The sequence below is a fragment of the Nomascus leucogenys genome, chromosome 4 (genome assembly GCF_006542625.1).
Source record: "Nomascus leucogenys isolate Asia chromosome 4, Asia_NLE_v1, whole genome shotgun sequence".
Classification (NCBI taxonomy): Eukaryota; Metazoa; Chordata; class Mammalia; order Primates; family Hylobatidae; genus Nomascus; species Nomascus leucogenys.
In genome coordinates, this window is record NC_044384.1 from 65,882,058 (window position 1) to 65,905,343 (window position 23,286).

Sequence of the window (23,286 nt, forward strand, 5' to 3'; positions counted from 1 at the left end):
TGGTACGTGTGTGTCACATTTATTCCAGTTAAGGGCCATGGTGTATGCATTCCATGTGGTGCCTGACATGTATGTTGTTTGACAATATTGGGTGTTCCTTATAAAGAAGGCAGTTTCCGCAGTTGCAATGGCAATGTTATCATATACTTTAGACTGCTGTTTTGCTTCTAATTAGCACAGCAGTGATCTGCACATTGTTCTAAACCACATATTCGTATTTCTAGGATGCAGCATGCTCCTTAGAGATGTTTTCCAAAGAACACGTTCTACTGCATAGATTTAGAGTGTCCAGGTGGCATTTGAGTGAATGTATAATAATTTTCCTTTGCCATAAAAAATAAATATCTTCACTCTGTGTTTTAGAAATTTATTGTTCAGAAAACCAGATTTGGCTTAACTGAAGCAGGAGATCTGTCTGCTGAAGACATGAAGAAAATCCGCCATCTCTCTCTGATTGAATTGACTGCCTTTTTTGATGCCTTTGGAATTCAACTGAAAAGAAACAAAACAGAGAAAGTAAAAGGACGAGGTAACTAAGAAGACTGATTGCTTCCAGCTTTAACACTTTGACACAGTGGAATAAGATAATGCTTTTCTGATTCTTTTTTCTTTCCCCCTTTCCTATCTCACAATGAAGACAATGGGATTTTTGGAGTTCCACTTACAGTCCTCCTGGACAGTGATCGAAAGAAAGACCCTGGAGTGAAAGTTCCCCTGGTATTACAAAAAGTGAGTAGCAGGCAAATGAAAGGGGAATTCACAGAGCCTCATGCTTATGATTTGGTACTTTGTAAACCCACAAATGAATGTTCTTTTATATTTAAAGACACTATCGCCCTATTAGGACTCAGGCCCCTGATAATTTTCAGCTTTATTCCATGTACCGCATAACAGCCCATGGTGCCTGGACCAGTTGGCCTTGCTGCATTCTTTTGGAGCCTGTTACATTTTGTTTGCCCATAACACATCAGGTGACAGACACAGATGGTCTGACCCAGGGCACGAACAGTTACATTTTTTTCCAATATTTTTTCAAATGTTATTTATACATATGAATGTGTTTGTGTGTGTATTTGATTATTCTGTCTAGAGAAAGATGACCATTAATTATTACCAATGCATATATAAATCATACAAATATTTGCTGAGATATAGCATAGGCTGGGTTTTAAAAATGTGTATATGTGTAATCATTTTATCAATTTTCCATATCAAGTTTAATAAAATCTAAAAACCAGCATGTTCCAGTCATTTTCTGGTGTGTCTGGGCAGATAGGATACATTTAGACAAAGAAAATAATTCTGGTGGAAGGAGGTTTTGAAAATGATATTATCTGAACTATAAAATGCTAATATCTCTGTGACTATTGTTGCTGAATACCTGATTTGCTTTTAAGTCATGTTGTTTTATAGCCAGCAATTTACACTGGTTTTTACCTAAGTGTGCATTTATTCAACAGTGACATCCAGTGGCACAATTAAAATTCCTAGTCCTTAACACACATTTTGTTGAATTTTAAATTGAGTTTTTAAATGATATTTTAAAATGTTGTCTAAGGAAACATATACTTACCTGACACTGATAATCATACGTCAGTTGTTTAGCTTCCTATATTTTGCTACCAGTGCCTCAAATTGAGATACTTCTCAAGTCAGGTGACTGATTGGCTGGAGATAGGAGCCAGGAAGATGGCACCAAGATGGCCAGAGGATACAACCAACACCTTTGTACACATGGGCCCTCCGTGGGTGACTTCCCTAGGCAGGGCTGTGCCAGTGCTGTTTATGTAATATCACATCTAGCCAGCACGGAGCAGCCCAAGGAGGCTGGTGTTACCACCGCCCTTTTACTGATGAGGCAACTGAGGGATAGGAGAGTGAGAAAACTTACCCAAGACACACAGTCAGCAAGAGGTGGAGTGGGAAAAGGAGCAGAGCATATAGCAAAGTCCAGAGTCCATGGTGATGCTGAGATTTTCCTTCCTTCATTGAGTTAAAACCAGCATTGTCTTTGTCCTGTATGTAAAGGACAGAGTTTAAAATATGAAAATCAAAGATGATTCAGCACATGAGTTTATAGTACTGTGTAGGTACAAAAATCTAGCATAGAACTTAGCAAATAGAAAGTACTCAATAAATGCTAGTTAAACTAAATCTGGATTTATATCATATTAGCAACATGTTAGCTGTTATTACTACTGGATGCTAAGTGTTCTTCGCCACGACACCTCAAGATAGTACTCTCCCACTCCTACAAGAGAGGCTTTTCTTACAGACGTGTTTCTTCTTCCTAAATATCTGTTTGCCTCCATACCTAGAAGAATTACCTTAGTTCCAGGCACCATCCACCATCATTTCTTGAAAGGAAAATAGCAGAGATGCTGGATCCCCTTCTTACTGGGTGAACTTGGCCAAGTTATTATCCTTTCCAGAGAAGCACTGTGAGCTGCTTTATTACAGCGAATTGAACTGTTCTCCTTAGTCTCCTTAGCAGTAGAATAGGGTTATTGTGAGGATTAGATTACTTAATGTAGGTAAAGGACTGAGAATAGGAACTTACACATAATCAATGCACAATAAATGGTAGCATTTATTACTTTCTTAACACCCATCACCATCCTGAGAACTCACGAAAGCTATTAATCTTTACCCCGTCTAAACTCCTTGATCAGACATCTAGAATTCCTATAGTTTCTTAGTCAGAGTGATTGCAACCAATGACAGTAGATTTAGAATCTCTTGTTACTGATCAGTTTGCAGAAAGAGTTATAGTAATCAGATCTTAAAAATGTTAAGAGGCATATATAATTTTAGAGTGGTTAAGAGCACGAACTTGAGTCAGTGCTGTTACTTATGAGGTTGATCTTGGGAAAGTTGTAAAACTGCTATAAATCTCTACTTTTTCATTGGCATGTTGGAGGATAACGTTGACGTCATAGGATGGTTATGAACATTTAACAAAGCATTCAAGTGCCAGTCAAATATATATATATGCTTGGTTACTTATTGATTCGTGTCATCATTGTTATTGTTTTATATGTTTATGATCATATAGAGGTACTTATTCTTGTAATATATCATTGCTTTCTAGTTTTTTGAGAAAGTTGAGGAATCAGGTCTGGAATCGGAAGGAATTTTTCGACTTTCAGGATGTACTGCTAAAGTCAAGGTACTGAACATTTTATCTCTTCTAGGTAGAGTTCTAAGCTAGCTAGACCCAGTTCACACAAGCATCGGGTATCCAGATATTTGTTGTTCTTTACTAGATATTATCACTTGGTCCTTCCTAGTATTCCTTGGTACCTGTGGTAAAATGTTTGTGCCAGAGTTTTTTCATGATCCAGAATTTTAAAAATCAAAACAGAAACATTAAAAAACCAAAAACAACAATGAAATAGCACATCAATTCACCATCAAAAACTGCTGCTTGACTTCAGTTTATAAAAGTTGAAACGTCTCACCACTGTTTTGGAGGTTAAACACCTTAGTTTGTTGTGTTCCTCTCAGCCGTGGAATTCCCTAAGCCAATGTTATATGAGCCTTTATTTCATCATTCGTTGGTTTAAACATTCTTTGGCTCTCCCTTTAGTGAAAGCTCTTACAGGAATTTGTAGCAATGGCTATAACCACTAGAATACTCACTCAGCAGTTCCAAAACCCAGTTCCACTTACGGTAATGTTAACATCCACATCTAAAACCAGCTGTTCAGTGTGAATCTTGTTCTTTTGCTTTCTTACTTCCATGAGGTGGCAAACTCTATAGTATGATAAAGCAAAGAATTATTAGAAAAGAAAAGCTCTTCTCGTAAAAATCCAGCAAAACATCCCACTGTGTCTGTGGGTAGGCATACACCATGGAGAGCTCACTCCTGTGGTTGGATCAAACCTGAGCAGTTTTAAAAGATGGATCCCTGAGCAAAGTCTCAGGGGCAGGGGAAAACCAATGTGGTAATGTTTATCAAAAAAACATTCGTAGAGGCAAAACAGCATCTCTTCATTAATTCATTTTGGTACATGCCTTGGGAAATTCTATTTGTATCAGTCTCAGAGTTTTTACACAGAAGTGTGATAAGAGGTTTTTCTAAGTGGAAACCGAGAATAGATAGGCTGTGTCTATTGGATCCTCCAGAAAGCAGATGCTGAGATGGGTGAGGAGCAGAGAAGGGTCATGGCGGTACTGCTTCTGTAGGATGAAAGAGGCAGGAACCAGGATTGGCTAGGGTGCAGGTCTGACAATTCCTAACCATGGAGGAGCCGTGTGCTGGGCAGAATGGGCCAGGCCCTAGTACCCATGCCTCACCCTGTCGTGGGCTGGGGCTTCCTGCAGAAAATATGGCTGAGCCACATCCAGAAGGGGCCCGCAGCTGGGAAAGTTGGCTACCTGGGCTTTTGCAAATAAGGGCAAGGTCTTCTGTGAAGCGAGGTCAGAGCAGGGCACCAGGGCATCAGGGCTCCGGGCATGTTGAGGGGTTACGACTTCCCTGAGAGTGGAGTTGGCTGAATGCTGGCACAAGTTCTTGTGGAAGGCAGGGAAATGCCCAACGGCTCCTTAAGGTTTATGCTTTCTAAGTTGCATCTGCTTTCTGTCTCTGTTTCTCATGTGTTTGGTTCTTACATACTCTTCTAGACAAATGTATCCTACATGTAAGGATGAAAACCATTACTTATTTTGGTTAAATCTTTGGTTATATCTGCAGAGTCAGAGAACCAAAATGAAAGAAAGAAATTTCCTAAACAGAAACAGATTCCATCTCTTGAAACCTCTGTCCATAATTGGGAAACTGTATTTGCACATATTCTTATTGGTTCCTCTGTGTGTGTGTGTATGTGCGTGTGTACACACGCATGCATGGGTGTATAACATGCATAATGGATATGATTTAAATGTCCTGTTTTTAAATCACCAAAAGGAGAAAACATTACAGGGCATTTCTTATGTGCACAAAGTTTAACATCATAGCAGCAGTTACCTTTCTTTGGCTAATCTTCCACTGAAAAATGCTCCTCAAAGGCTAATCATTCCTTCGGAATGTTATTATAGGCATGTGCATTCCTGAACCACATATAGGTCAGTCTTTTTTCTCCCCTACCCAGTTTTATGTAGTTTCAGCCTATTTATTCCATCACTTATTAGTGGAAAATGTAATTCAGATGTTTTCATGGTTTGAGCCCCAGGAAGGCCAACATAAAAGAAATCTGGGCAAGAGAACAGAAACCAGGAAACACTGCAGTTAGAAAGACATTGAAACGTGATGCATCAAGGGGATCTTTATTCCTCTCCTTTATTCAAACTTTTTATTTAAACTACCTCCTTTTTTTGTAATTCATCCACTGAACTACTAAAAACTCCATTGTAATAATCCTCGGATTGAACCAAGTCGATGATACCAGCCCTTGTGGTTCGCTAGTGTATCATTACTGTGAACGGTCTGGCCTGGCTTTGTGCTTTAATGCTTGGGGAGGCTGACAGGGAAGCAGCCCTGAGAGGAAGCTGCTGGTTTTAGCCAAACAGGGAACATGCAGCTGTGGAGCCAAGTCCCAGACTTGAGGCCTCAGCTCATTTGGAACCAATTTAATGCTTTGGTTGGTGTTTGCAATGATTTTCTTTTCAAAAATGACAGAAATTTGAGCCAAACACCGGGGAATATGGAAAGAGGCAGACTGTTTGACATGCGAGATTTTCTTTTTTGACAAGTTTGAATCATTCCAAGGCTGTTCTAAATGTTTTATAACTACCTCACCTGGCTTATTTAGGCTGGTCATTTGCATTTGTATAAAACCACCTCCAAAATAGAGGAAGGTTGCATTTTTGCTGAAGGGAGATTTAATGACAAGACTTCTCATCCTTGCCTAGTGCTCTCAGTAACAGGGGTGAGAAAAACAGGGCTTCTGAACCTCTAAGTGCTCCCATCTCTGGTAAGGTAAACTCACACCCGGTTGACGTGGTTTCACATTGGGGCCCCCACAGAAATGCCAGCTCTGTTCAGAACCAAAAAAAGCCATTATTTCTCTCAGTGTTGCTTTATACCAGCCATCCAGACAAGATGACGCGGTATTATTCCCTAAACAGTCACGCCGCATACGCGTGGGATTCCCATAGTAATGACACTGCAGGTTAGAATAGACTTGAGAGTGGGGGAGGGGTGAGCAGCCAGTGTGGTGATTATTGAGAGCTGTCAGCATGGCAGGCCCTGCCCTGTGAGCTCTACATGATATTATTTGTTTTGATCTTGGGAATGTTGTTTTAATATTCCATTGTACATTGAGAAGCTTGAAGCACAGACCATACCCTAGTCAGTTGCAGAGTTGGGATAAAAGCCTAAAGGATCTGGTTGTAGCACCTGCCCTTGACCCTGGTGCCCTGTTGCCCCTTAGGTGACTGGGAACTACTCACAGGTTAGGATGGCCACATTCGTGATTCAGATAGATTCTTTTGGCAGAGGTATGTGGAAAATGAATTTGAATTCTTCTCCTCTCGTTGGTGCTTCCTGTGCACTTGGAAAACAATGTCCCCTTTGCTTTACTGCAGTGGTACCAGGCGATTGATGGGAAATGCTTACTCCTCCTCCTGTATTTTTCCTATTAACAACACTGCCATCTGCCCATTACAAATCAGATGGAAATCATCTTGGAAAATCATCTCAGATGATTATTTCTCCCTCTGAGTCTCATATTCAATCCATCACTGATTCTTAATTTTCCCTCCTGGGCGTTTCTTAAATGCTTCCTCTCCTTTCTATCCTACAACTGTTTATCCATATTAGTCCTTAGTTATCTGTCCCTGGAAGTGGTGCTGTGGCCTGATAACTGGGTTCTTTGCCTGTCACTTGCTTCCACCCACCCGACCTATGCCAAGCTCCACGCTCCCCCAAATCATTTTTCCATCTGGCTGTTAGAAAAGACAAATCTACCCTTGCCATTCCCGTGCTTAGAGATGTTCCAGGCTGCCTCACTGCCTACAGGTTGAAGGCTAGTCCCGTTAGCACTGGCGCTTGCTGCTCTCTAGCCTCATTCCTTGCCCCAGATGTGCCAGCAAGGCTGAATGAACTGGAGTTCCCCAGAGACACTGGATCTGCTGGCATTTGTATCGCTGCTTAAGCAGGATCCCCTTCTATTTCCTCTTCCCTGTAATCCTCAAGACTTTCCCCTAGCAGAGTTTGACTCCTCTCTTTCCTGGCTGCATAGCACCAATACATGACATTTCTTACAGCATGTGCACTCTAAATTAGTAGTATCAGCTCATGAAATAGTCCCACCCACTAGATTACAGGACACCAAAAGGCAAAGAATGGATTTCATGCATCCTCTTTTCAGAGCCCACTCTATCTCTTTCATTTTAGGAAGAACTTTATGCTTAAGGTTTTGTAAAGTATATTTATCACCAGGGGGTTTCTTGATTAGCCAAAGTATTCCTTTAAGATTGAAAGCTTCTCCAGGACAAGATGAATATCTCCTTTTGATATTATCAGTAGAGGTTAGAGGGTGCATCCGAATCATGTGTAGCTCTGTAAAAAACTTGTGCTGCCAGGGACCTCCAGTTTTCAGGCTCTGGGAGCCAAGAGAGTGATTATGTCTGGCTGGTTAATGAGCTGATCCTTATTAGGAAAAGGTCAGATGTGCACACCGACTCTGGCTGTGCATGCTCGAGGCCAGAAGAATTAGGCTTCTCATGAGAATAAAGCAGAGGTCTTAAAGAAACAGAGCTTTTAGAGTTCCCTTTCTAAGTATCCTTTCTGGAGCAGTTAGTGTCAGCTGGGAGACTGACTATAACTGCTGGCATTATAGGTAAACCTTGTAGTTCAAAGGAGCAGTGAAAAATGAGTTTGCCTTTGAAAAGAAACATGAAGCCTGAGTGGCATTGATAATCAGATGAATTCATAATGTAAAATTTGTAAGCCAAGTAGAACTTATGGAGGCTTAGAGATTTTTTTTAAAGTTATTTGCACAGTGTTCCAAACCTTATGAAGGATTGGGCAAGCATGCAAACATGTGGAAGGCATGTGTCTGTCTTGGAATAAAACTTTGCTGTCACTGCTCCAGGAAGATGTCATAGGTTTGCATGTTGCAGCGAGGTCAGAGTTACTTTACTGGGATGTTTCTCATTCTGTATGTGAACTGGCTGAGAGGCAAACCTTCTTGATCTAATTTAGAAATAGAAGAGAGGATGGCAGAAGGGATTATGAAAAGAGGGAGAACGGAGACTTTGTCAGAATCTAACAGTGTATTTATCATGTGGGAATAGTGGTATTCTGTCAAAACCACAGAAATGAAACTGTGATCAGAGTAGAGAACTTCTGTATTTGTGTAGAATTAGAAAATTATTTCAAGATCAACATTATTTTTTAAATATTTTAGAAAATTGTTTTTAAAAATTCATCCTCACATAGCTATTGCCCTTAATCATGTTGAAAAAAATTACTCTTAGTAGACATTACCTTACCAGTCTGTTTACAATAACAGTTTACATAAGAACAGTTTTCAAAGGGGAAAATGGGGTCAGGTGGTAAAAACGCATTGAATACTGACTATTTTCCTTGATTTACAGCAATACCGTGAAGAACTTGATGCCAAGTTTAATGCTGATAAATTTAAATGGGACAAAATGTGCCATAGAGAAGCTGCAGTAATGTTGAAAGCATTTTTCAGAGAACTGCCCACCTCTCTCTTCCCTGTGGAATATATACCTGCCTTCATCAGTCTAATGGAAAGTAGGTGGAAGACGTTAAATGTGAATACGCTAAGATATAAGGTCAATAAAGTGAGAGCAGAAGAGAGATGCTGAATCAAATGTGCTCATGTATAGATTTGCTGTGTCCTGACAGTGCTTGGTGGAATATTAAGTTTGATGGCAAACAGTCACCTACTTACATACTTATATACTTAAGCCTGGTTTAGGGTTTTATAATCATTAAAAGGCAGAGGGGTTTGCAGAAAGACCAGGCTCTTGAGATTTGGATTCCTGTGCAACCATCTGTTAGCCATGCAATCAAACCTTCTGAGCCTCAGTTACTACATCTGTAAATTACAGATAATAATTACTTGTCAGGCTTGCCCTGGATATTGAATAAAGTCATTTATAATAGAGACTGGTGTGTGATAATGCATCAAAAAATACATCACTCCCTTTCTTAAATCTGAGGTCCTAGGTCTGATGATGCAGCATGCAATAAATACTTCACAGAAGATAATTTGTCTCTGAAAGTTACAAAGTCACATCATGTTTCTGAAAGTTACAAAGTCATATAGATTAGGCCTTTAAGTGAAGTATGTGGGCAAAAGCGCAAAAATTATAAACTGTGTGTTGTAATTGACAAGGAATCATTTGGCATGGTTTGAGCATAACGGTTGTATATTGTGGAGGATATAACAAGAGAAAAGTTTGGAAAAGTAGAATGGGGGTACATAGTGGGGGCTTTAACTGTTAACCTGGGGAGTTCAGGGGTTGCAAATCTAAATATGTATGAGCATGCTAAGTAAATGTTGATTCTACATGGACCAAAAAGATCTGTGTCCAAACTGAGAGGACACACCCCATCTAGAGACACTGGCCACTGCTTGGTTCTCCATAATGGTTGCTGTGCTAGACCGAGAGCCAAATCCAGGCTTTAATGCGAAAACTCTTAATTTGAGAATGTCAGCCACTAATTTTTTTTTTTTTTTGAGACAGAGTCTCTCACTGTCACCCAGGCTGGAGTGCAGTGATGTGATCTTGGCTCACTGCAACCTCCACTCCCCAGATTCAAGTGATTCTCCTGCCTCAGCCTCCCAAGTAGCTGGCATTACAGGTGTGTGCCACCACACCTGGCCGATTTTTGTATTTTTAGTAGAGACGGGGTTTCACCATGTTGGCCAGGCTGGTCTCAAATTCCTAGCCTCAAGTGATCTCCCTGCCTCGCCTTCCAAAGTGCTGGGATTACAGGCATGAGCCACCACACCTGGCCCAGCCACTAATTAAATTTTAAAATGTGTGAACTTAACAGGTGATGTCTGTATCTACCAGTTTACAACCTTCTCCGGTTGGCCAGAACTACAAAATCGTTAAAATTACAATGAAAGAAAATAACAGATCCTAAATTGTATGACAAAATTTGTCCTAAAAATTATGTAGGTTCTAAATCTTTGAATGTTTTAACATACCAGATTCATAAAATAATCTTTCGTGTCTTGAAAGAAGAGAATATGGTAGGCAAGGCAGTTGTTTTCTAAGCTTTAATTCACATGCTGTCCGTGACCAGTATCTATTTTCTTTGTAAGCTTACTGTTTTTTCTTCATGAGAAAAACTTGCTGAAAGAGAGAAGAGCTACTAATTTCCTTCATTCATTTTTATTTCAGATATTGTATTTTTTCAGTTCTAGAATTTTCAGTTGGTGCTTTTAAAATACTTTGTTTTTCTGTTGAGGTGACCTATCTTTTCATTCATTATAATCATATTTTCCTTCACATCATTGAGCACAGGTACAATAGCTGCTTCAAAATCCTTGTTGGCGGCCGGGGGCAGTGGCTCACGCCTGTAATCCCAGCACTTTGGGAGGCTGAGGTGGGCGGATCACGAGGTCAGGAGATCGAGACTATCCTGGCTAACGTGGTGAAACCCCATCTCTACTAAAAATACAAAAAGTTAGCCAGGCGTGGTGGCGGGCATCTGTAGACCCAGCTACTCTGGAGGCTGAGGCAGGAGAATGGCGTGAACCCAGGAGGTGGAGCTTGCAGTTAGCCGAGATGGTGCCACTGCACTCCAGCCTGGGCGACAGAGCAAGACTCTGTCTCAAAAAAAAAAAAGAAATTCCTTGTTGGCTAGTTCCAACACCTGGGTTATCTCAGGGTTGGTCCCTGTCTTCTTTGAGAGTGGGTTATACTTTCCTGTTACTTTGTATGTCAAGTAAGTTTAAAGCTTATTCTGAACGTTATGAATATAGTGTTTGGAGACTGTGGATTCTGAAGTAGTTCTCCAAAGAACGTTGTTTGGTTTCTTTTACTTACTGTTGTTCTTTTAAGCCGGCAGTTTGCTTGACTGGACTCAAATTGCCAGTGGCCTTTTGGGCAGGAGCTCAACTCTCCATTCAGTTGTTCAATCCTTCACCATGTTACCCCACACACGCATAGTTTGTGGGTCAGCCAGAAATTTGGGTGAAGTTTATACCAGAATAAGAGCCTTCCATCTCTGGATCACTCATTCATTTTTGTTTTTTGGTAGTTTGAATTATGCAAGGAGGATTCAAACCTCTAATTCCAGATCTATTCAGAGAATCATATTTAAGAAGGGTATATGAATATATTAATTTTCATCCTCCAAAATATTCAATCCTTATGTTCAAACCATGCCAAATGATTCCCTGACTGTCAGTTACAAAACATACTTTATAGTTTTTGTGCTTTTACCCAAATACTTCACTAAAGACCTAATCTGTATGACTTTGTAATTTTCAGAAACACTGTGTGACATAATTTTCAGAGACCAGTTAACTTCTGTGTAGCATTTACTACATGCTGTATCATCATTACTGCCTATCTGCCTGCAGCCAGTACATTTCACTGAAGGGAGAGGTTCTGAGAAATATCCTGAAAGGGTTCACAAAGGAGTCCACATTCCTTCATATGACTTTGAAAGTGAAAAATACTATATTGCAGGTGGTTGATTTGATACCAGCGAACCCTGTAGGAAGCCCAGAGTTCTGGCCTGCTACCAGCAGGAAAAATGGCCTTTTTGCCACCTAAGTAAGCTCTAGTTGTAACAAGATTTTCTGAAGGGGAGGATTGTGAACAAGTGCGTGTGTGTGTGTGTGTTTAAGCTGTCCCTCTCAATACCCTCAAATGGAGCTCAGAGAACACAGAGCCTTTTCCACTAATGTCATTACTTTCTCTTTTCAAACTTGGCCCCAAACTTGACCGTAAAATTAAAGGACTAGTATCATCATCAATCAAGCCTCAGATGCTTTCATTACATGCTTAATAACTTTCTGGGGAAATAATGACCTCAGGAAAGAGAATACTTTTGACTGGGATGTATTAAATGAATTAACTACAAAACTATTCATCACAAAACAGTGTTGGGCCAGGTTTCCTAAGTAAAATGAAAATGGATTATTTGCCAAATTAAACTTAATCTTAAAAGAGCTTCATAATTTTTCTGAAGTTAATGGAAACACAGTGGTCCCAAGCCTACATCTGCATCTCTTGGGTTTTTTTCCCCAGAGTTGTTTTTTTTTTAATTGCGTTGGAAGATTAGAGACAGTCCTCAGCCTGCAGTTTATGCACTGACATAATGTCTTATCTGCCCCTAAATGCTTTGCACTGAGACTTGCTCTTAAAGTTTCTATTATTCAGGCGAGCTCACATCAATGTGTATTTGCTGTTTTCAGTAACATCCTTGACCTGCGTCATTATAAATTTGATACAAGTATCTACAAATCCACACATGGATTTTTCTTCAACAGTATGATCCTCCCTCTCTCCCTATATTGCTTGGTTGTATACACTTGTCATCTACTCCTGAACTCTAGCACACACAGCTCCAGTAACCTACTAGCTTGTCACAAGTGTTTCCACTGCCATACAGCTCAGTTAACTTCACCAGCAGCTGACTGCCTTCCAGCCATTGAATAGAAATAGATTTTCCTTCAACTTGAGAACTCCCCAGAGATTCCAGAACATAATGCTTTCCTCTAAGAACTCCCCACCAAGACACCATTTTGAAGAGAATACAGAGGGACGAAGGAAAGCCTAGATTCTCTGGTGTATGCTACATTTTCAGCACAGCTGGTCGTGGATTCTCCAGCTGTGGATGGCATCCCTGAGTGTAAATGCCAACCCTCTGGCGCCATCTTGTGTCATTATTGAGGAAGAAAATACTCAACAATCTCCAAAGATCCAACTACAGTCGTCACCTTCCCTAAGTGTCCATGGAAGATCTAGAATAAGTGTCATAGATCATAAAAAACAAGAGCAAACATGTAGAAAGATAACTATGTACAGGTACTGATTTAAACACTCTACATATATTAACTCATTTAATCCTCATAACAGCCTGTGAGGTAGGTACGATGACTATTCCTATTTTACAGATAATAAAGTAGATGGGACAGGGATTAAATAACCTGCCCCAGGTCACACAGCGACTAAATAGTAGACCAGGATTGAAACATGGTTATAAATCTGTGTTCCTAATACTTATACTTTTCTGCCTCATTATATGGAAGCAAGGTTTATTTTCTCTTGTATTGAGTGAGCTTCTCTTCTATTTATAGTATTAAAGGAAGGGAAGGTCTGCGAAAGTACTTTGAAAGGGAAGTACTATCCAAATCCAGAATTATTCTGAGGATCTCGTTGGCCACCTGCCTCAACAATGGCATCGTGGGATGGGAAAAGGGAGTTGATGGACGGAGGCTCCTGTCCAAGTGAACAAATTTACATTGCTGGGCACAAAACCTGAGTCTTTACCACCAAAAGCTGTCAGGAGCCCTCCTGTGCCACCAGATGCTAGCAAGAAATACTGTCGGGATGCATCAGGGTTATTTAAAATGTATGACTATTTCTGTTTTCTTGTTAGGAGGGCCTCACGTCAAAGTACAGTTTCAAGCCTTACACCTCATGGTCATGGCGCTGCCTGATGCCAACAGAGATACAGCTCAGGTACGTCGTGTCCACCTCACAGCTTGTCATGTGGCTCTTATTGCTCAGAGGACATGGCTCATAGGAAAATGAAAGTGGAGATGACAGCTCACTGAGCCACCTGAGCATGCTGCAAACACACGGCCTTTCTGTGCTCCCACTGCCCTTCTCCTGAGGAAGACAAGAAAGAGTGGAGATCTTGGTATCTTCTTTTTTTTTTTTTTTTTTGAGAGACAGAGTTTTGCTTTGTCACCCAGGCTGGAGTGTAGTGGCATGATCACAACTCACTGCAGCATTGAGTTCCCAGGGCCAGGTGATTCTCCCATCTCAGCCTTCCAAGTAGCTGGGACTACAGGCATGTGCTACCACACCCAGCTCATTTTTTGCAGAGACAGTTTCACCATGTTGCTCAGGCTGGTCTCCAACTCCAGGGCTCAAGTGATCCTCCTGCCTCAGCCTCCCAAAGTGCTGGGATTACAAGTGTGACCCACCATTCCCGGGCGGTATCTTCTTAAACATTTACGTTTCATTCACTCTATTCGTCCCAGAGATGTTGACTGTCCATCCTGTGTCAGGCACTGGGCAAGGTGTTAGGAGTAGGAGAAGAGGCAAAAATGAAGGCTTAAACGGAACAATGTCAGAAGTCAATAAGACCATTATGTAACTTGTAAAATAGACTCTATAATTGCTGGTCCTCAGCTACTCATCTGGTGTACTGAAGTGGAAAGAAAACTCTGATGAGCATCCTCGGGGAGGAATTTGAAATCACTGGTTTAAATTATATTTCCAGCATGTTCACGTTTTTAAATTTGTGAAAATAATTCAATTTAAATAGTTCTAGAATTTCAGAATTTTAGAGATCATCTCATAGAATTTGGTCATTTTACATATTAGGAAAATGAAGCAGAAAAGTGATTTCTCCACTAATATATAATAGAACATTTGATAGAATCATATTCTATAGTTTCATCCCCAATTTTTCTCTCTTTATTTCACATTCATTCTTTGCTGTATGTTGGTAAAAATCAAAGTTTCTCTTGCTCTCTGGATAATCATTCTATATACAACAGGAAATTTGTTTTAAGTACAACAGGTATTTGGAATCTTTGAAATGAAATTGAGATAAGGATGAGTTGAAAAGAGATGGTAATTTTGAGGCCAGTAAACATAATGTTGAAAACAAAGATGGTTCTTAGTGCTGCCTCTTATCAGACATTTCAGTGTGGTAAGGACCTTCCTCCTACACAGCAAAAATATCTATATCAATTATAGTATATGTCAGTCATATTATATCCTTGAGGCGAGGAGAGAGATCAGCTATGACATAAAAATGTCCTTTTCTAATATAATTCAATAATTTTTCAAAAACTGAAAAGTTATTAGCTTGTTTTTTGGCTTTGTCTTATCGGTATTCTTTTATCAAAAAAATCCATCTGGTATCAAATATCTGAGTCAAAATGTCATCTACCCTTTCATACAACTGAGGATGCAGCAATTATCAAATAATTCAATACACTTCTAACAAAACAGGTCCCCCCACAACATCACGGGACTGGTGAGGATGTTACACACATGCACTGTCTCTCTCTCTCTCTCTCTCTCATTTTTTATTCTAAATTGTGACTGGAGCTAGGATTGTGGCTGATGTGGGTTAGAGGTCAAGAACTCTAGCTGAAGAATTGGTTCCCTTCGTTCAGATCCTGGCTCTGCCACTTAAGCTGAGCAAAGCTGCTCAGCCCCTCTCCACCTCGGTCTCTTCATCTTTAAAATAATAATAGTACCTACCTCACAGGGTTTGGAATGATGATGAGTGAATATATATAAAGTACTAAGAGTAACGCCTGGCTCACAGCAAACCCTCAAATGTTAACTATTATTACTATTTAGTGCTGTTTTTCTCATTGCAAATACTGTACAGTGGAATTCAAACTTGGAAAACTAAAGAGCACTTCTGGGGATTTCAGTGGTCTTGGTGAATTTCTGAAGGTTCTGATAAGTATTTATACTTTGATAGCACAGCAAAGTTGTATTAAGCTTTCTCAATTCTTTATTTTTTTTAATGCTTAGAAGACCTGCACACAAACATTTGCTTTTGGCCAGCTGTCAATTTCAAAGTTGAAAAGCAATAGAAAAATAGCACCCAAAAAGTCAATTTTTTTTATTATTTAGTTGAGTTTACATTTGGGCTGAGGAATGAGATACTCATGTTGTTTAAATGGATTTTCCTTTCCCTAGGAAATTGTAAATAGTTTTCAACAGCAATGCTTTAAGTTAAGGGTAATTTTCAGAATTACTTTTCTTCCTTCACAGCAAAACTACCTTTTGTGTTTATTGAACTGCAGCGTTTTCTCTTCCTGGTTTATATTTAATTTTAACATTTGTCAGACTCTTTTAGGATAAAAGAAAAGAAAATGTAAACCATATTTATAGAAACTGCAATATAATAAAATCCATTAAAATGGCTACTTTTATGAAGCAGACAGTTGAATATACTGCTCACATTTCTTCTCAGTACTTTTAACCAGTTAGAGGGGAAACATGGTACGTTTAACCATTCTGTACTTCTGACAGTTCTCTGGCAGCAGAGTGAGTGGGAATAGAATGAATGATAGCTATCAGGGGCACCTTTTGACAGTGTACAATTGTATGACACGATGCTGTTTCTTCTTAGGCCCTCATGACGTTCTTCAATAAAGTGATCGCCAATGAATCAAAAAACCGAATGAGTCTGTGGAACATTTCTACAGTGATGGCACCAAACCTTTTCTTCAGTAGAAGCAAACACTCTGATTATGAAGAATTACTGTTAGCAAACACTGCAGCCCACATCATCCGCCTAATGCTTAAGTACCAGAAGATTTTGTGGAAGGTGAGTGACATAGTGATGACGGGTCCTCCTCAGAAGTCCATGGCCCCAGGAAGCATAAAGCCTCCATGATTGGGCAACTCCCTTGGTCACAGGGAAGAAATATTAGAAGATAACCCCAGGTGGCTGTGACAGCCTTATGCCTTCTGGAAGGGCTACTCTTCAACACAGTTTCCCTTTGAAACAGGGATCCACATAATTTTTTCTAAACTTTGTAAGGACAATGCCACCATTCCTGGCTCCAGGATATGGAGTGACTGGGAGGAGTTGCCATGCCTGAAGACAGAATCTGCTAGGGAGGTTGAATTCAAGTGTTTTCCATCCAGTCCAAGCTATTTTTCTTCTCCAGGTTCCATCTTTCTTAATCACTCAAGTAAGAAGAATGAATGAAGCCACGATGCTGTTGAAGAAGCAGCTCCCAAGTGTCAGGAAGCTGCTCAGGAGGAAGACCCTCGAGCGGGAGGTAAGACAGCAAATGAGGCGTGGCGATTGTCCACTGCCTAGATTTGTACTCCTCAAAGGGAGGCACAAAGTAGCTTGACATTTAGAACCAAGCATTTTATATTCTCAAGGATCAGGGAGTGTTATAACTATAAACATCATGGAAAGTGGGTCCATAACAGAGTACCATGGTCTTTGCATCTTGTTGAGAGTTATGTGCTTTTTGGTTAAAGTTCTTGAAATATCTCAGTCAGAAAGATTGTTTGATATCCCACCAGAAAGGCTAAAATGGTTCTCTCAAAAGCTGAAAGTCAACATTTTAGTCCCTGTCAACTTGATTTAAGGGCAATCCAGTATCCAAATGTCTAATACTTGGGAAAAGAGATTTCTTCATTGATTGGTTAGTAAAGGAATAGCTAATCCTTAAATTATTTTGTGTAAATTCATTACATTCCAAGGAATTCAGAGTTTTGTTTTAACACAGTTATTTGTGTGGGGGCACATAATGGAAACAAGTTTTAGAAGAATTATTTTTACTGCTTTTATCTAACTTGAGGGTGATCGCAAGTGCCAGACATTGCATTCAACCTTGAGGAGGATGTGGAGATACTTGAAATTTACTTTGCCCTCAAAGGAACATATACCTAATGTGGGAGACAAATGTATATGAGAGCCCCAGGGGCCCAGTAGGGAAGCACCAGGCCAGCTGTGCCAGGGCCATGCAGAGGACAAGGAATGTGCTCTAGCGTGGGAGACTGTGGATGGCTTCATTGAGGATGCAACATTGGAGCTACATTTTTTTTTTTTGAGACAGAGTCTTGCTCCTCTGCCTCCCGAGTTCAAGTGATTCTCCTGCCTCAGCCTCCCGAATAGCTGGGACTACAGGCATGAGCCACCATGCCCGCCTAATTTTTGTATTTTTAGTAGAGACGGGGTATTTTTAGTAGAGTAGGGATTTCACCATGTTAGCCAGGCTGATCTTGAACTCCTGACCTCAGGTGACTCAGCCTCCCGAAGTGCTGAGATTACAGATATGAGCCACTGTGTCCTTCCTGGAGCTACATTTCTTTTTATAGAGTTGGAGTCTTGCTCTGTCACCCAGGCTGAAGTGCAGTGGCATGATCATAGTTCACTGCAACCTCGAACTCCTGGGCTCAAGTGATCCTCCTGCCTGAGCCTCTCCAGTAGCTAGGACTACAGATGCATACCACCACACCTGGCTAACTTTAAAAAAAAAGTTTTGTAGAGACGGGGGTCTTGCTGTATTGCCCACACTGGTCTTGAACTCGTGGCCTCAAGCGACCCTTCCACTTCGGCCTCCCAAAGTGCTGGGATTACAGATGTGAGCCACTGTGCCTGGTTGGAGTTGTATCTTGAAGGATGGATACCACTGTGAAAGGAGGAAGAGAGAAAGTCCAGGGAAAAGGACAGTAAATGCCAAGGCAGTGAGGCAGGAGTGAGTGTTGTTGATTTATCATAATCATGATGAAAGACTGTATTCTCTGACTCATGATAGGCAAAGTGACTTCATATCAAGTAGAACCAATACTTTTATTTAGAAATGAAATTTTAAAAAATTTGTTTTAATTGAGAAAAAATCACATAATATAAAGTTCACTATTTTAAGCATTTGAAATGATGCCAATTCAGTGTGTTTGAGTATATTCATGATGTCCTGCAGCGATCTCAGCCCACTGCAAGCTTCACTTGCCAGGTTCAAGCGATTCTCCTGCCTCAGCCTCCCAACTAGCTGGGATTACAGGTGCTTGCCATCATGCCTGGCTATTTTTTTTAATATTTTTAGTAGAGACGGCGTTTCACCATGTTGGCCAGGCTGGTTTCGAACTCCTGACCTCAGGTGATCCGCCCGCCTCTGCCTCCCAAAGTGCTGGGATTACAGGAGTGAACCACCACACCTAGCCTGAAGACTTTTTCTAGTAAGTCCAATGTCTGGACGTCCTTAGACAGTTTCTTTAGAAACTATTGCTTTTTCTCCTTGTGTAGGAGCAATATTTCCTTGACCTTTTTTTACCTAACGGCTATTTGTTGAAGACTGGACATTTTGAGTATTATAATGTGGCAACTTCGGAAATCAGATTCTTCTCCCTCCTCAGGGTTTGTTGCTTCTGCTTTTGTACCTACTGTTTGTTTGCTTCATGACTTTTCTCCTGAACTGATTTTGTAAAGTCTTTATTCTTTGTTTTGTGTGGCTATGGAAACCTGTGTTCCATTAGGTTAATGATAACTGATAATTAGACAGAGATTCTCTTAAATGCCTGGAACTAAAAAACCTCCCAGTCTTTGCAGATGAGCAGTGTGTGTGCTGGGGCACACCTTTAGCACTCAGCCAAGCAGTTTCTAACTCTGCCTGAGCCCTCGCTTCCTGCTTGCACAGAGCCTGAGGATCAGCCAGAAGTTTATGTTTTCAGCTGTTTCTCAATCATGTGGCCTTTATATTCTCAAGAATATGTTAAGGCTTTTTACAGCCTTTATTTTCCAAAGCATCTCAGTCTCCAGCCTTGCCTCCCAAGCTTTTTAGTTATCTCTTGTTTTCCTCAATTTGCTCCGATCCACTGCATCAGGCAGCTGTGACAAAAACACTTGCCTGTAAACGTTTTTGACATTACACCCCTTTAGCACCCATCAAGTTCTAAGTTAGGCAAGGTAAAGGCAAGCCTTTTGAGCCAGTCTTTGAGGGAGCCACCAGACAGATGAGAGCAAATCATTAGAGTTCTTGAGTGAGGTCCATTCTGCTCCCTGCAGTACCCATGCCAGAAATGCAGGCTGTTATTTTCAAGGCTATCACTGAACTGGAGAGCAGGGATGGAAAAGCATAAGTAAAAATGACACACAGCTCTTCCTCTTACTTAAGCACTCCCCTAGTTGAAGCCTTTGGATTTGTATCCAGAATTCTAAGAGTCGATACTGACAGTTTTTCCAGTTCATCCATTGCTTTTATGGAGGGGCAGCCATTTTCACTCTGGAAAACCATAACAGTATAATTAAATGTGTGGAACAGAGGTCAGGTTAGGCCTTGTCAGTTACTACCCATATGAGCCTGGACAAACTACATTCTTTCTTTGAGCCTGAATGTTCATATCTTATAAATTGGGAGGGAGGACAGATAATGATCTATCTGTTTCATAGAGCTGTCATTAGGATGGACTCACGGGGTGCGTGTGTGTGTGTGTGTAAACTGTACATTGCTATATCAATGTCACTTTAATGTTTTATTGTAAATAGAACCAAGATAGAATGTAAAGGTTATAAATACCATAGAAGCAAACACTTAAAGACAAAGAAATAGTTTTTCTTTCGTACTATTGTACTATATTGCTTTTTGGTTTGTTTGGTTTTTTTTTGAGATGGAGTCTTGCTCTGTCACCCAGGCTGAAGTGCAGTGGTGCAATCTCAGCTCACTGCAACCTCCACATCCTGGATTCAAGCGATTCTTCTGCCTCAGCCTCCCGAGTAGTTGGGACTACAGGCATGTGCCACCATGCTCAGCTAATTTTTTTGTATTTTTAGTAAAGACGGGGTTTCACCATGTTAGCCAGGATGGTCTAGATCTCCCAATCTCGTTATCTCCCCACCTTGGCCTCCCAAAGTGCTGGGATTACAGGCATGAGCCACTGTGCCCAGCCGCTGTGTTGTGTTTTTAATTTTTAATTTTGATTGGAATAGACAGTTTATTAACAAGTTACAAATTTAGAGGTCAGAAAAGACCATAGAATAAAAATCAGCCACCTGTGACTTCCCCTCCTGGAGACAAATAGTATCACCAACGGCAGGGTGTGTGTACAGGAACATGCAGGTGTATAAACCTTATGAGATGCTCTATCCGCTTACCAGCAAATATCAATGTATGTTCTTTCCCCTTTAACATGAATGTAGCATACAGGAGGCACTGTCCTGCGTCCTGCCTTACTGACTTAACAAATCATGGGGGATTATTTTATATCAGTCTAGAAAGCCAGCACCTTTGCTTCTCTGCTTCTTTTGCGTGCTATTCCATAGACACACCATAAGTTATTTCAACAATCTCCTATTGGTGAACAGTGTGTGTCTAATCTTTTGCTGTTACAATCTGTGCGTCAGCGAACAAACATCTATATACATTATTGTTCACAAATGAAGTATATTTATAGGATAAATGCATAGATGTGGAGCTGTTGGATTAAAGTGCATATACATTTTATAATTTTATAAATATTGCCAAAATGTTCTCCATAAAGATTGTACCAGTTTACACTTCCAAAAGCAACATATGCTTGTTTTCTCAACATTACTCCTAAAGACTGTGTTTCTTTTAGACTGCAAGCCCCAAGACTTCAAAGGTACTGCAAAAATCACCCTCGGCAAAAAGAATGGTAAGAAAAACAATTTCCTTTCCCTTCCATTAACTCCCTATATAGTCTTCTCTGGCGACATCCACCACATTTATGTATAATGTTGGTCATGAACTATCCTTCAAACTTGACATTTTCAATGTGGCACATAAAGGAATGGTAGAGGGACCTGACTAGCTGATGATTCAGAATGTGTGCCTCGGCCTCCTATACACAGCTACAATGCTGCGGAAAGTTATAGGAGGAATAAGATTATTGCAATCATTGGTAAGTAATGTCAGAGTGTGCAATGTATTGTATAGGGAGAGGCTTCTGGGGAGCTGGATGAAATAGGACATAGACAATCAAAGGCATATTTTAGGAGTACAGTCTTGGCTGCAATGAGCCTGGGACTTGGCTCCCACCCAGATCCAAATCCCTCGGTATCTTTTCCTGAACTCCTGCTCTCATGGTCCTTGCTGGTAATGTTAGGAGAATACTGTAAGAACTGACTCTGTTCTAAAATATTTTGTGTTAGTTCCCTAGGGCTGCCCTAACAAGGTACCACAAATGAGCTGGCATTAAACAATAGACATTTATGATTCTTTCACAGTTCTTGAGGCTGAAAGTCCAAAATCAGGGTGTCAGCAAGCTTGGCGCCTTCTGAATGCTGCGAGAGAAGCACCTGCTTCTTGCCCCTCTCCTCGCTTTTGGCGATACCAGTAATCCTCGGCATTCCTCAGCTGGTCTCAGCCTCCAGCTTCACATGGCGTTCTTTCTTGTGTCTCCATGTCTCTTCTCCTCTTATAAGGATGCAAGTCACTTGGAGTAAGGGCACACCCTATTGCAGTTTAAACCTCATATGTAATGGCCTCATCTTAACTAATTACATCTGCAATGACCTATTTCCAAATAAGGTCACGTTTCGAGGTATTGGGGGGTTGGGGCTTCAATTTGTCTTTTGGGGAGACACAGTTCAACCCCTAACATATTTATTCTGGGGTATCAATAGAATATTGATAGAATGTGACTCTAGGGAGTCCATTTATATAAATTGTCTACATCACCATCCTTTGAGAAGGTACAGATTTAAAACAATTAAGAGACACCATCTTTCCCACAGCCACCTACACTGTTCTGCAATGTTTTCAGCACACTTTGAGAGGTCCCATTTCAAGTGCCCATGTGGAATTGAATTTGGGCCAGGCATTCATGGCTGCTAACTAAAGAAAGAGGGTATTGGAGAAGCCATATTTTCTAATTGGCTCTTAAAATTTTCAAAAGGTTGGTCTCCTTAAAATATATTGAAGTACAGAATTATGCTTAAAGCAGGGTCAGTTAGGAGTTTGTTCAAGAAATGCATAAATAGAAGCATTTGATTTTTGTCATAACCCAGTTTTTCCCCCTCATGATTTTAAGTCATTATAGCAAGACCTGACCATGTGCAGTGAAAGTAAAAACCCAGGTTAAGTTTAGTCATGAGTGAGTCTCCAGCTGAGAAAGAAAGGAATGTTCCATTCCGGTTAATGTTGATCATAGTGATGTGTTTTCCTAATTCAGAGTAGCACTGATTTTCATATCACTTAAGTGCATCCTTGAGCTGATATTCATCCTAGTTTGACAGACTGTACTGAATTTCTCCTCCTTGGCAGTCTGATGTGCCGGAAGGAGTCATACGGGTCCATGCTCCACTTCTCTCCAAGGTGTCCATGGCCATTCAACTCAACAATCAAACCAAAGCCAAAGACATATTGGCAAAATTTCAATATGAAAACAGGTGAGTCAATGTGAATGAAGGTCTCTGCACAAGAAGGAAAACCTTTATCAGATGCATAACTTTCTAGGCATTTACAAATTTGACTTTTTGTAAAATATAGAACCTGTTGCTTTAGGGAGTTTACCAGTGGATTACTAGAATAAAAAGAGAATGAAGTTAGTAGATATATGATTGCTAACAACAAAAGTTGTTTTTCAAAGGAATTTCTAGAAATGGGATTCTTAGTAGGTATTGTCTTTCTTGGTAGCTTCATTTATTCAGTGAG

At 40.4% G+C, this 23,286-nt stretch overlaps 1 protein-coding gene across 3 annotated transcripts in view; it reads left to right on the forward strand.

Annotated features, from left to right (window-relative positions):
• ARHGAP28 (Rho GTPase activating protein 28) overlaps positions 1-23,286 on the forward strand; it is a 190,037-nt gene that overhangs the window by 149,409 nt on the left and 17,342 nt on the right. For all 3 annotated transcript variants that reach the window (XM_012506403.2, XM_030810730.1, XM_003262065.4), the window contains 9 exons: positions 364-529; positions 638-729; positions 3,092-3,169; positions 8,546-8,708; positions 13,548-13,630; positions 16,281-16,478; positions 16,825-16,938; positions 21,230-21,286; positions 22,897-23,021. In XM_012506403.2, the coding sequence (XP_012361857.2) occupies positions 364-529; positions 638-729; positions 3,092-3,169; positions 8,546-8,708; positions 13,548-13,630; positions 16,281-16,478; positions 16,825-16,938; positions 21,230-21,286; positions 22,897-23,021 (1,076 nt within the window). The remainder of the gene's footprint in view (positions 1-363; positions 530-637; positions 730-3,091; positions 3,170-8,545; positions 8,709-13,547; positions 13,631-16,280; positions 16,479-16,824; positions 16,939-21,229; positions 21,287-22,896; positions 23,022-23,286) is intronic.